Here is a 14,711-nt window from a genome sequence, read left to right on the forward strand (position 1 = left end):
AACATTTGACTAGTTCTTACAAAATTAATGATTATGCATTTCCTAAATCATTTTAGTACTCCCTGTTTTACCATTGGTGCTCACTTGAAATGATTAGATTAGGTAACAGAGTAACAAAAGTAAGGCACTTTAGAGGTGTTTGTTTTGCCTTAGAAATTTCTAATTCAGCATGCTATAAAATCTCAATACAAGTAAAATTTCATACAGTGAAAATATCAATAAAAATTTGTTGTGATGCTGTGTGACATTCTAACATACATAGCAAGTTCCTTCAGTGGTTTTTTTTCCAGGTATTATAAAGATACTTTTTTATAATGAAAAAAGGGAACTTACATGTATTGCTATCTATGTTGTGTTAGACTCTCTATCTGCGTTTAATATCCACAATACTTTGCAGATTATTATTGGTGATTTACATGGGAAGCTTAGAGAATAACATCTCTAGTGATTGATGCAGAACACTTCCTCTCTCTGTAACCAATCAAAATATGTTTAAAACAAAAGAATTACTTATAAAAAAAAACATGCAGAACAGAATTTCATTGCAGGTCTAACAGCCTAACTCTACAGTTTATGAACTTTTTGTGTACACATCCTTTTGGGCAGTTTACACAATGTGGAATAAGACAAGTTTTTTCCCAATTGAAGTCAAATAGCATTTCTTTTTTTTTTCTTTATCCTTTCCACCTTAGATATTTCAGTCACCTAAGTTCTCAAAACACTTACTAAAATCACACCTTTAAATGTTCAGAGAAAATGGATGAAAGTTAATTCTCATTTCTTTTGTCAGGTTCATAATGGTTCCTTTTCCGCCCACTACATAAGTAACTGAGAATTTGAGACTTTCCACTTTATAGAAAAAAGTAATCAAGCACAGATTTCTCTTTCAAATAACCTGTGGTTTAGAATGAGATTAAAAATGAACATAAGTAAAACCTAAGGAGGATTTATGCCAAGAGAAATGCAAATATACTGTTCCTGATGAGGGAGTGATTGCTTCAGCTCAAGGAATGAGGAAAGCTTTCAGAAGGAGGAAGGAATTGACGCACTTATTTTTGTAGGCTTGTGTGTATTGGTTTGCTATGGCTACCATAACAAAGTACCACAGATATGATGGCTGAAATAACACGAATGCATTCTCACAGTTCTGGAAGCCAGAAATCCAAAATTAAGGTATTAGCAGGGTTAATTCCTTCTTCAGGCTGTGAGGGAGTATCTGTCCAGCCCTCTCTCATTATCTGTTACCTGGCAGTCTTCTCCCTGTGTCTTCACATGTCATTCTTTGTTATATGTCTGAGTGCAAATTTCCTTTTTGTGTAAGAACACTAGTCATTGGAGTAGGGCCCAACCTAATGACCGTATTTTAACTTGATTTTCTCTGCAAAGGCCCTATCTCCAAATAAGGTCCTGAGGTACTGAGAGTTAGGATTTCAGCATATGAATTTGGGAGTGGGGTACAGGTAGAGTATAATACAGTCATACTTTATTATTGGACTGAAAATAAAAACATTAAAGTTTAGTTGTTATGAGAGTATTTATGGAAGCATTCATTATATGTGTAGATGCTGTTAAGTGATACTTGACTTTTCTTTCAATATTAATTAAAATATATGACCTTTTCTCCTGCAAATTTTATATTCTTACTTATTTTTGGTTGTTTTCGCCAGAGCTCTCCATATTCTTTTGAGGAAAATGTTCCATTTTAGCATTGTGTTTTCTGATTCAGTATGTCTTATGCAGGTTTTATTTATTAAATCTTAAAAGTATTTCTAACTGTATTTTCCTGAAGACTTCAGAAATAGAGTCAGATGATCATTGGCAAAGAGAACAGGAGCTTCAGAGGGAAAACTTGAAGTTGTCATCTGAAAATATTGAACTAAAATTTCAGCTTGAACAAGCAAATAAAGATTTGCCAAGATTGAAGGTAAATTTAGTATTCTTTATTACAGTTAGGAAATCTAATGCCTGAAAACCATTTTCTTCCTATTTAATTGTTATGCTTACCATATTCGTTTATGAAGAAGTAAAAAACTCATATTCATAAAAATGTTATACTTTCTACATTTATTCTTTTAACAATTATTTGTTGAGGGCCTACTTTGTTGGTTTTTTTTTTAAATATATATATTTTATTGATTTTTTACAGAGAGGAAAGGAGAGGGATAGAGAGTTAGAAACATTGATGAGAGAGAAACATCGATCAGCTGCCTTCTGCACACCCCCTACTGGGGAGATGCCCGTAACCAAGGTACATGCCCTTGACTGGAATCGAACCTGGGACCCCTCAGTCTGCAGGCCAACGCTCTATCCACTGAGCCAAACCAGTCAGGGGAGGGCCTACTTTGTGTCAAGCACTCTTCTAGATGCTGAGAAACAGCAATGAAAAAAATCTTGCACTCAAGGAATGTACATTTTAGTGGGGAAGGCTGATAAACAAGTATACAGGTCAATATCTATAATAATAAAAGTGTAATATGCAAATCAACCAAATGGCTGAACAGTGGAATGACTGTCCAGACAACCTTCTGGACAAAGCCTGGGCTGCGAGGGCGGCCCTACTCTTCGCCCTGCGAAGGCAAAGGCCTACTCTTGCATGAATTTTGTGCACTGGGCCTCTGGTAGGATGATAAGAGGATAATCGACTGAACAGTGGAACGACGGGTCGCTATGACGCACACTGACCACCAGGGGTCAGACGCTTAATGCAGGAGCTGCCCCTTGGTGGCACAGTGGGAGTGCTGCTCCTCCAGAAACCCTGACCCAGGCTCATGGCTGGTGAGCGCAGTGGTGGTGGCAGGAGCCTCTCCCACCTCCATGGCAGCACTAAGGATATCAGACTGACGGCTTAGGGGAGTGGGCCTAAGCCATCAGTCAGACATCACCCAAGGACTCCGGGATTGCGAGAGGGAGCAGGTTGGGCTGAGAGATGCCTCCGAGTGCACGAATTTCATGCACCAGGCCTCTAGCCCTATATAATAAAAGGCTAATATGCAAATAGACCAAATAGCAGAACAACTGGTCACTATGACATGCGCTGACCACGAGGGAGCATGCGCAGAACATGGCAGGCGTCGGCCGTGGTGGGATGGTGGAGCAGGTGAGCGGGGGTGCCAGACCAAGGCGGGGCACTGGTCATTGTAATCGGGGCGAGCCTCTGGTGGTTACTGAAAATTGTTTGCTCCTGTGTGCCGTGGACCCACCGGCGCTCACACCTGCTGCTGACACTGGCCCTGCTCACACCCGCTGTTGGCACCAGAGCTGCCACTTGCACCCACTACTGGCACTGGAGCCACAGGTCATACACACTGCTGGTGACGGCCCTGCTCGTACCCCCTGCCAGCACCGGAGCCGCCGCTTACACCCACTGACAGCGCCTGGCACTGGTCCCGATCGCTTGGCGCCATCAGCGGGTGGGAGTGGTGGCTGCCAGCCCCAAATGCCCCTGAGGGCTTCTCCATCTCCCACTACTCCTGAAGGGCAATCGGGGCAGCAGCCACCACTTGCACCCACTGTCGGTTCCAGCCCTGCTCGCACCGTTGTTGTCGCCAGCCCCAATCGCTCCATGCCGTTAGCATGTAGGAATGGTGGCAGTGGGAGTGGGGCTGCTGGCAGACAGGGGAACAAGGGCCACAGTGGGAGGGGCCGGGCAGGGGCATGGAGGATGGCCCGAGACCCGCTATTGTGCCCACTGTAGCCTCACAGCCCACAGTTCCTTTTGAGGTGCACAAATTCGTGCACTGGGCCCCTAGTCTATCCTATCTAATAAAAGAGAAACATGGTAATTAGTGTGCGTCTGCTACTTTTCCCATTGGCTAATCAGTGAGATATGCAAATTAACTGCCAGCCAAGATGGCAGCCGGCAGCCAGGCAGCTTGAAGCTAACATGAGGCTTGCTTGCTTCAGTGACGGAGGACTCCAACGTTCCCGCCTGCCTTGCCGGTCTCTGAGCTTGCAGTTTAAAATATTGTTACAAATATAGAAGCTAAACAAAACCCCAGAAACCTGCTTTCAGCCCCCCAGGAACTCAGAGCTGGAGTTGATACAGTGTTTCGATTATAGAACCCAAACAAACCAGATACCAGCTTTCAGCAGCAGAGGCCTCAGAGCTGGAGCCAGAGCTAAAGCTGGCCCAGAATAAAAAAAGAAAAAGAAAAAAAGGAGCGGTTGGGAGCTTCAGTCACCCGCCAGCCTGAAAACAGCCCTCAGCCCCTCACCCAGACTGGCCAAGCACCCCAGTGGGGACCCCCACCCTAAAGGGTGTGTGACCAGCTACAAACAGCCATCATCCCCTCACCAAGGCTGGCCAGGCACCCCAGTGGGGACCCCCACCCTGATTCAGGACACCCTTCAGGGCAAACCAGCCGGCCCCCACCTGTGCACCAGGCCTCTATCCTATATAGTAAAAGGGTAATATGCCTCCCAGCACCGGGATAAGCGGAGCTGAGAGGCCTCCTGGCACCGGGATCAGTGTGACAGGGGTCAGTGCCCAAACCCCCTGATCGCCCTGCGGCTCTGTGTGTGACGGGGGTGGGGCCACAACCTTTCTATCTGCCCTGCTCTGTTCATGACAGGGGAAGGCGCCCCTACCCCCTGATCAGCTCTGCTCTGTGCCTGATAGGGGGGAGCTCCCCAACCCCCTGATCTCCCTGCGGCTCTGTGTGTGACAGGGTGCGACACCCCAATCCCCTGATCGGCCCTGCTCTGTGGGTGATAGAGGGCGGCGCCCCAACCCCCCCTCCACGGGCCCTGCTCTGTGTTTGATGGGGTAGAGCCATAACCTCCCCATCGGCCCTGCCCTGAGTGTGACAGTGGCGGTGTCCCCCCCTGATCAGCCCTGCTCTGTGTGTGACGGGGGAGTTCCCCAACCCCCTGATGGGCCCTGCTCTGTGCGTGACAGAGGGCAGTGCCCCAACCCTCTGATTGGCCCTGCTCTGTGCGTGACAGGGTACGGAGCCCCAACCCCCCTGATGGGCCCTGCTCTGTGCGTGACGGGGCAGCGCCGCAACCTCCCCATCGACCCTGCCTTGAGTAGGACAGGGGGCGGTGCCCCAACCCCCCAATCGGCCCTACCCTGAGCGTGACTGAGGGTGGCATCACAACCTCCCGATCCGCCCTGCTCTGTGCATGACAGGGGCGGCGCCCCAACTCCCCAATCGGCCCTGCTCTGAGCCCGACCAGGGGCTGCACCTAGGGATTGGGCCTGCCCTCTGCCACCGGGAGCAGGCCTAAGCCAGCAGGTCGTTATTTCCCGAAGGGTCCCAGTCTGCGAGAGGGCACAGGCCGGGCTGAGGGACGTCCCCCCCCCCCCCCCGAGTGCACAAATTTTCGTGCACTGGGCCTCTAGTATATATATAAAAGGCAAGCAACTGGAACGACCGGTCACTATGACAGGCAGTGTGGCCAGCCAACTGGCCCGATGGAGGTGGGCCCGGCCGGCCCACCTCCCACAGCCCCTCCCCTGGCCAGCCATCCCTGATCTGCCTGATCAGGGCGGGCTGGCCAGACCCCATCCGTGCACGATTTCATGCACATGCCTCTAGTATAGTATGTCAGCTTATGTTAAGTGCTAAGGAGAAACGGCATGGTTGATGTGAATGTGGTGTGTGAGGGGGAGGTGGGGGGTTGAGGAATTGCTATTTAAAATATCGAATTGCCCTGGCCGGTGTGACTCAGTTGGTTGGGCATCGTCCCGTGCACTAAAATGATTCCTCATCATGGTACATGGCTGGGATGTGGGCTTGATTCCAAGTAGGGGGCATATAGCGGGTAGCCAATTGACATTTTGCTCTCACATCGATGTTTCTCTTTCCCTCTCCCTCTCTCTCTAAAACAAACATGTCAAACTCAAAGGCTAACATGAACCAAATAAACAAGGTTTAAGTTTATGTGGGCCACAAAAAAACAAAAGCTTCAATTTTCATAGAAACGTAGGTTTATTTCGATAGAGACATGCTGAATACAAAGGACTAAAATAAATGAGACATAGTTATCATAAAATAATAGAATATTTTAATAAAATTAATATTTTTTCTTGTACATTAACTTACCAGACACTGAATAACTGCACAAATTAATAAATGTAGCTCAAATAAACCTATTTTTCTTGTTCTCTGAAAGCACAATATTTCCCATTGCGCACGCCAAACAAGTCAGTCTAAGGCTAATGACGTGGCAGTCGGCTGCTAAAATATTCGCTGCTAGTATTAGTGGGGAGAAATGGTACACCTGTATGTAAGGCGCATAAGGAAATGAATGCAACATGATTATAGTAATAAGTCATTAGCAAACGTTATAATTCGTTATTAATAACTAGAGGCCCGGTGCACAGATTCATGCACTGTTGGGGGGTCCCTTGGCATGGCCTGCGGGGATCAGGCCAAAACAAGAAGTCCAACACCGCCTGCCGCTCCTGCCTGCTGCTCTTGCTCATCTTGGCCCCACTGTGCCTGCCACCACCGCCACTCAGTAGGCTTGCCGCTACTCCGCTGTGGTGTCCGCCCGCCCATCCTAGTATGATACTGGCGTGCCCATGACCAGGAAGCAGCCGTGGGCTCGCACCCAGCCGGTCCAATCCTGGTCCTGGTCCTGGTCCTGGTCCAAATGGGGGAGGGGTGCGCAGGGGAAGTTTCCACAAGAGAGGCTCATGCCACTGCAAATGCGCTCGCCAGCTGTGAGCCCAGTGTCTGGTGCCTATCAATCAGCTGAGCAGCGCTCCTGCTGTGGGAGCGCATTGACTACCGGGGGCAGCTCCTGCATTGAGAGTCTGCCTTCTGGTGGTCAGTGCACATCATAGTGACCAGTTGACCAGTTGCTTATGATTTTATATACATAGATTATGTATAACAGGATATTTTAGAAATTAAGTTACAAAATTTTTATTAAAATACTAGGGGCCTGGTGCACAAAATTCATGCACTGGGTGTGGGTGTGGGGGGGGGGGGAGCGTCCCTCAGCCTAGCCTGCCCCCTCTCACATACTGGGAGCCCTCAGGCGTTGACCCCCATCACCCTCCAATCGCAGGATCGGCCCCTTGCCCAGGCCTGACGCCTCTGACAGAGGCATCAGTCCTGGGCAGGGGACCCTCATTTCCCCCCATCACTGGTTCTGCCCCCAGCCCAGGCCTGATGCCTCTGACCCAGGCGTCAGGCCTGGGCAGGGGACCCCCAGACCCCTCCGATTGCTGGCTCTGCCCCTTGCCCAGGGCTGATGCCTCAGCCAGATGCGTAGACCTCCATCACCCTCCTATTGCCTGATCGGCCCCTTGCCCAGTTCTGACGCCTCCGCCAGAGGTGTCAGGCTTGGACAGGGGACCCCCATCTCCCCCCGATCACTGGCTCTGACCCCTGCCCAGGCCTGAGGCCTCTGGTCCAGGAATCATGCCTGGGCAGGGGACCCCCATCTCCCTCTGATCGCTTGCTCCACCCCCCGCCCAAGCCTGACGCCTCTGACCCAGGCTTCAGGCCTGGGCAAGGGGACCATCATATCCCCCCAATCCCCGGCTCCGCCCCCCACCCAGGCCTGATGCCTTTGGCCCAGGCATCAGGCCTGGGCAGGGGACCCCCAGCCCCCTGACCAGGCCTGATGCCTCTGCCAGAGGAGTTGACCCTCATCACCCTCCAATCACCAATCACCGGATCAGCCCCTTGACCAGGCGTGAGGCCTCCAGCAGAGGTGTCAGGCCTGGGCAGGGGACCCCCAGCTCCCCACGGTTGCAGGCTCCACCCCTGCCCAGGCCTAACGCCTCTGGCCTAGGCGTTAGGCCTGTGCAGGGGATTCCCAGCTCCCCACGATCTCCCGCTCTGCCCCTGCCCAGGCCTAACACCTCTGGCCAAGGCATTAGGCCTGGGCAGGGGACTCCCAGCTCCCCGCGATCTCCCGCTCTGCCCCTTCCCAGGCCTAACGCCTCTGGCCAAGGCATTAGGCCTGGGCAGGGGACCCCCAGCTCCCTGCGGTTGCAGGCTCCGCCCCTGCCCAGGCCTAACGCCTCTGGCCTAGGCATCCGGCCTGGGCAGCGGGGACCCGCAGTGGCAGCGGGGGGCGCCGCGATCGCGCGGGCTCCGCCCCTGCTCCTGCAGGACGCCTCTGGCTGAGGCGTCTGGCCCGGGCAGTGGGGACCCGCAGCTGCAGCGGCCCCGCGATCATGGGCTCCGCTTTAGGCCCAGGGAAGGGACCCCTAGCTCCCGGGACTGCCAGCTTCAACCGTGCCCAGCTCCCATCGCTGGCTCCACCCCTACTTCCTGCTATCACTGGCCAGGGCGGCAAAGGCGCCTGATTCTCTGATCATGGCTGGGGGGCAGGGCAAAGGCCGCCCCAGGGCCGCCTTTGCCCTGCCCCCCAGCTCTTAGCTCCCCCCTGGTTTTCCGATCACTGTCAGTGGCAGGGGGCTTCTTCCTGCTTTCCCTTTCGCCTCCCTGCATTGTGCCTACATATGCAAATTAACCGCCATCTTTGTTGGCAGTTAACTGCCATCTTAGTTGGCAGTTAATTTGCATATAGCCCTGATTAGCCAATGAAAAGGGTAGCGTCATACGCCAATTACCATTTTTCTCTTTTATTAGTGTAGACTTCTTACAGACCGTTACATTGGTTGGGCTGCAGAAATATTCGTTGTGGGCCACATGTGGACCATGGGCCACAAGTTTGACATGCTTGCTCTAAAAATAATATAATAATAATAATAATAATAATAATAAATAAAAATTTTTAAAATACCCTAGTAAGGAAGCTCTGCCCAGTAGCTCAGTTGGTTAGAGCATTGTGCCAATACACCAAGGTTGCAGGTTCGATCCCTGTTCAGGGCACATACAAGAATCAACCAAAGAATGCATACATAGTGGAACAACAAAGCAATGTTTTCTCTTTCTCTCTCAAATCAATCAATTTAAAAAATATATGGTAGTTAGCAAAATATGATATTTTAGCAGATAGCTAGGGACAAATAAAGAAGTGGGTCATGCAAATAATTGAAAAAGAGTTCCAGACAACAAATAGCAAGTTCAAATGCCCAGCACTAAGAGGATTCCTGGTGTACTTCATTAACAGTTTTCACACTTTAAGATATTAGGATATCTCTAAAAAAAAATAAATCTTAAAATTAAAAATATATTAGGTTAATTGTCTCTCTTAGAAATGTTATTTATTTTGATGTTTGTATAAAGTTTATCTTTGGTTTTTCAAATCTTATGCTATTTATGGGAATCTTCTTTTTCTCTTGGCTGGTTAATTGTTTCAGTTCTGTTTCTAAACCTAAAATATCAGCAATCTGTTAGTTCCACTGGTAATCATATAATTTATCTATTTCTTGCTTCACATTGTGATTTTTACACTGTTAGAGCCAGTGTTAGAAGTTCAGTTGTCTGTTTCTCTATACCAGGGGTTCTCAACCTTCCTAATGCCGCGACCCTTTAATACAGTTTCTCATGTTGTAGTGACCCTCAACCATAAAATTATTTTCGTTGCTACTTCATAACTGTAATTTTGCCACTGTAATGAATCATAATGTAAATATCTGATATGTAGGATGTATTTTCATTGTTACAAATTGAACATAATTAAAGCATAGTGATTAATCACAAAAACAATATGTAATTATATATGTGTATTCCGATGGTCTTAGGCGACCCCTGTGAAAGGGTTGTTCGACCTCCAAAGAGGTTGCGACCCACAGGTTGAGAACCGCTACTCTATTCCAAATGGGTTTACATATGTAATTTATGGGACATTTAAAATCAGGGTCCTAAACTCAAATTTATATTGCACATTAAGGCAAAAATAGTTCTTGAAATTCATATACATAATACGCTGTATTTATACACTTTAATTCAACATATGTATTAGTTCAAAATCCTTTTTGTTGCTAGAGATCCACTAGTTGAGTTTGGCTATTCATTTATAGCGATTGCTAGTTCAGATGCATGGTTTATCTTTTCTTTCCTATTGCGGTAGCTGTGTTAAATTGTTATATGTTTGCTTTTAATCTTACAGAATCAAGTAAGAGATTTGAAGGAAATGTGTGAATTTCTTAAAAAAGAAAAAGCAGAAGTTGAGCGGAAACTTGGCCATGTTAGAGGGGTAAGTTTTGGAGAATATGCCATATATTTGTTTTGGTTTCAGAAGTGGAAATGAAAAAGTAAGTATGGGTATGTCCTAACAGCAGTGATATGCCTTTACTAGTTTACAGTTTCAGTTTTTATTCTGCTGCATCTACAATATAAAACATTATTAAGCTTTTCTGTGTTTCAAGTTAATGTTTTATCATCTGTCACACCTACATGCATTTTATTTCACTTGTACTCCACTTCATCTCTTTTTTTGTTGCATATCTTTCCACACCTTGAAAACATTTAACTTTCAGGAATCATCCTTTTGTTCATTAAGGTAACTACTAAGTGCTCCTTGGTCCAATTCTAACATTTTGTAATTATTTTATGCTGTCCACAGCAACTTCTTAATATAATGCTCTGTAAACATGTTTCCCAAATTTTTTTTTTATTATTGCTTTTTTCTTTCCATGTATTTTGTATTCACCTTTTACAATAAATAAATGTTGCCTACGAGGTCAAGACCAAATATTTAACCCCTGTTGATATATTGTTAACTGGTACAAGTGGAAGCAATCATAATGGACAAAAGCTTTGTCAAGTAATAATCTTAAATATGTGATAGATTTGATAAAAATATTTAATGTCATTACAAAAGTATTCAGACAAATATCTGTTGGCAGTCAGCAACATTCATTTCATCAATAAAAATCTATTTGTTAATTTAACCTTTTCTAAGTTAATTATGAAAGTATTATTGAAATTATGTAAAAGTTTATATTTTAGGGTTATTTATTACAGTGTGAATACTGCATAAAATGCCAAACAAGTAAGCAGATTATTTTACTTGACTATTAAAAAACTTTTTACTTTAAATTATAAGCAGTTAAACTTATTAAGTGCTTACCCAGCTCTTTTGATAACTTTACACCAGGTTTTTAATTTCAGCTATCTCTTCTATTAGTCAGAAACTGAATTTCTAGTCAATGGTTATTCTTAAAGAAAATCATCTTTGTTATGCTGCAATTCAAATTTGATAACTTATGAGCTCTTTAAAGACAATGTGTGTGGGGGTTTAGGGGGTTATCAAATATAAAGAAAACTGGTATATTGTAATGAACATTAGCTAAATAGAATATTTAGGTTCTTATGTTTATTTATTTGGAACAGGCATCAAGGATAGAGTATTTAAGCTGTTACTTAACAGCTGCATGACTTTAGGAATATCAAATCTTTGACTCTTAATTTTCTTGTATGTAAAATGAGAATTATAATTCTCAGAGGGTTATTATAATGATAAATTGAAATAATATAAGCTCTGGCTTCAAATGTTAGAAATCAATAATATGAGTATAATAATGAGTTTGGTATGTTATTATTACTTTATATTATATTCTCTAAAATATTTAACTTAATTGAAAGTTAATATATTCTTTTGTAGTCCGGCAGAAGTGGAAAGACAATCCCAGAACTAGAAAAAACCATTGGTTTAATGAAAAAAGTAGTTGAAAAAGTCCAAAGAGAAAATGAACAGTTGAAAAAAGCATCAGGAATACTGACCAGTGAAAAAATGGCTAATATTGAGCTGGAAAATGAAAAGTTGAAGGTAATATTTTAAATATGATCATTTGTATGGAATATTTTACTATTATAATTTTTATTAATTTTTAAAGGAAAATTTTAAATATCCATCTACATAAATGGCTTTAATGACTGCAGGAGATATTTTGCACATACAGAAAAGCTTACTGGAAACAAGACTAGGGGTAGTTAGAATAACTATTTGATCATTTTATTATTTCAAGACCAATGGTTCTTATTCTGGCAGCATAAAATTAATTACTTGTATCTATTTTCAAAAATATAGATGCCTAAGTCCCCATCCTGGGATTGATTAGATTCCTCTGGGGTGGGTGCTATCATAGGTATTGTGATTTAAAATTTTCAAGTCATCAGTTCATTATAGTGTGTATAAGCAGGGTTGGGAACCTATGCTGTAGATGACTAGTATTAGATAGAAGACTTTAATTATAATTACGTCAAATATTATCTTTGCAACTACTTTGAATTAAGTTTGATAAGTTTATAAGATCATCTTTTACTGTATTTCATTGTTTTAATAATGTACAGTTAATTTTTTATTGCTAGGCTGAATTAGAAAAACTTAAAGCTCATCTTGGACGACAGTTGAGCATGCACTATGAATCCAAGACCAAAGGCACAGAGAAAATTGTTGCTGAAAATGAACGTCTTCGTAAAGAACTTAAAAAAGTATGACTTTCATTAGGGATTATAATTTTATGTTAATTAACTAATACATCTTGGAAAAACTGAATGAAAAAAGTTGATGGCATGTTTATTCAAAGTAGTTACTAAGGCTTCTGTGAATTATGTTTTTATTTTTGCCATCCTTTCACCATGAGGAATGTTGAAAATAAAAACTTAATGAATTAAGAGGCAGTATAATGTAGAAGCTGGGATTTAAATCTTAGCTCTGTCATTTATTAGCCATGGTAACTAGGTGAAACTACTAACCTGTATCCCTAGTTTCCTCATCTGTAAAGTTGGGAATAATAAGTATATCTGTTTTACAGAGCTGCTGTAGGGTTTAAGTGAGTGACTTTTTGTACACATGACTTAGAACAATGCCTACTGTGCAGTAAGATGTATATGAAACTGTTTTGTTAAATGAGCAGTAAGATTCCTTTCGAAGTAGCAAAATATATTCTTTGCCCGAACAAGTAGGTATTATTATTTATATGGATGATCTAGTGAATAAGTTGAAATTAGTATTTTTAATGTTTCCCTTTTTTATTAAATTTATTGGGGTGATATTGGTTAACATGATCATATAAGTTTCAGGTGTGGGTTTCTATGTTACTAAGATCTGTATATTGCACTGTGTATCTACCACCCAAAGTCGAATCTTCAGAGTGATGCCATTCTTTGAACATGGGTGTTTAATAGTGGAAATAATCTGTGGTACTTATACATAATATATGCGTATGGGTAGGTCTCTCAATTAGAGTCAAAACAAAACATTTTTAATGTGTAAAGACATAAACTACCCATTATTCTGTAAGTATTATAGACAACGATGACAAACTTAAAGTAACCAAACAAAATGACAAATTTAGAGTAACCACTAGAATTAAATACTTGTAAATATATTTTTCTAACCCCATTTAAGTGATCTGTTGTTCTAATTATTCTGATTATATTGCTGTTTTAGAGTAAAGCAACATGGGATTTTTATTGGAATTTTAATCAGCATTTAGAACTCCAGATTATTTTTATTTTCTAATTTATAGTGATCATTTTGAATATATTGCATCTGTGACAACAGTGTGACATTTTGTCATAATATACTAATTAGCTCTTAATGACAGGAAACTGAAGCTGCAGAGAAATTGCGGATAGCCAAGAATAACTTAGAGATATTGAATGAGAAGATGACAGTTCAGCTAGAAGAGATGGGAAAGAGGTTACAGTTGGCGGAAAGTAGAGGTCCACAGCTCGAGGGTGCTGACAGCAAGAGCTGGAAATCAATTGTTGTTACAAGGTACGAATAAGTAGTCTAAAACTAAAACACAATTGAATTAGTTCTAGTTCTGCCATTTTAAAAGAATATGACATTCTTCTGATTCACTTAGTTCTTTCCTGATGAACTGTTCGGTGGTTTGTTTTAACATGATACTTATTCTTTTTTTGATCCTAGCATTGCCAGAGTCTTTTTCTTCCTTCAACTAATTTGGGTGGCAGGGCCTGGGACAGAGCAGAGCTGAGCTGGGCTGAGCTCCTGGAGCTGGATGGGCATCTGGAGGCTGCTGTCAGCCAGGTGCCTAGACTGCTGTGCCATCTCCTCCTGGGCACTGCTTTTGTCCAGCTTACTCAAGTATAAGCCAGGCATAATTGAGCCGTTTTGTCACAACCTGTGGCACATTGGTTCTGGCCCGGGCTGTCATTTTGGCATTGTATTCTGTGCAACTTGTTCTTTAAATAACCCCAACAGATGAATTCAGCAACCACTGTAGTGTCTCACTGGCCTCTGCTCCCTTTCACTTGCTTTTCTCCTACTCCGTGAACCTTTTCTACAAGTATGTGTGGTGCCTGACTGTCAAATAAACCTTGTGGCTATGAAAGAGGTGATGGGAATTCACAAGGAAACATTCCTGTGTGCATTGCCACTGTCACTTCAGTCGTTCATCATGACTGATGAGTCAATAAAAGGCTTGATGTCAATCTCATTTCCAACCATAAGCAGCTGCTTATCCTATATAATAAAAGCACAGTATGTAAATTGTCCCCTCAACTGGGAGTTTGTCCGGGAGTTCAACGAGGTGGCGGGGCCAGCCAGGCGAAGGGAGGGAGTACCTGGCCAGCAGCCGGCAGCCACTAGGGACCCTACCAGTGTACAAATTTCGTGCACTGGGCCTTTAGTAATAGTACAAAAGCCTATTTAGTAATAGTACAAAAGAATGGGCAATGAAATCTTGCCCATTCTTTTCCCATTAAAGCCATCCTGTATTACTTGTGTTCTTTATTTCTGCTGGCCCCATTTCAAAGGCAAACACATCTTTATCTTCCCATATTCGTAGGGTTCTTTATGTCCATGCATCCCTAGTTTCCCTTTCATTGTTTACCTGCTATTTAGGATGGACTTGATGAGGG

General features: G+C 43.7%; 1 protein-coding gene across 7 annotated transcripts in view; it reads left to right on the forward strand.

Moving 5' to 3' along the window:
- Positions 1–14,711, forward strand: part of CEP290 (centrosomal protein 290) — a 118,124-nt gene that overhangs the window by 93,482 nt on the left and 9,931 nt on the right. For all 7 annotated transcript variants that reach the window (XM_036301405.1, XM_036301407.1, XM_036301406.1 and 4 more), the window contains 5 exons: positions 1,790–1,924; positions 9,985–10,071; positions 11,482–11,646; positions 12,189–12,311; positions 13,430–13,602. In XM_036301405.1, coding sequence (XP_036157298.1) covers positions 1,790–1,924; positions 9,985–10,071; positions 11,482–11,646; positions 12,189–12,311; positions 13,430–13,602 — 683 coding nt within the window. The remainder of the gene's footprint in view (positions 1–1,789; positions 1,925–9,984; positions 10,072–11,481; positions 11,647–12,188; positions 12,312–13,429; positions 13,603–14,711) is intronic.

The sequence above is a fragment of the Myotis myotis genome, unplaced genomic scaffold, assembly GCF_014108235.1.
Source record: "Myotis myotis isolate mMyoMyo1 unplaced genomic scaffold, mMyoMyo1.p scaffold_m19_p_3, whole genome shotgun sequence".
NCBI lineage: Eukaryota > Metazoa > Chordata > Mammalia > Chiroptera > Vespertilionidae > Myotis > Myotis myotis.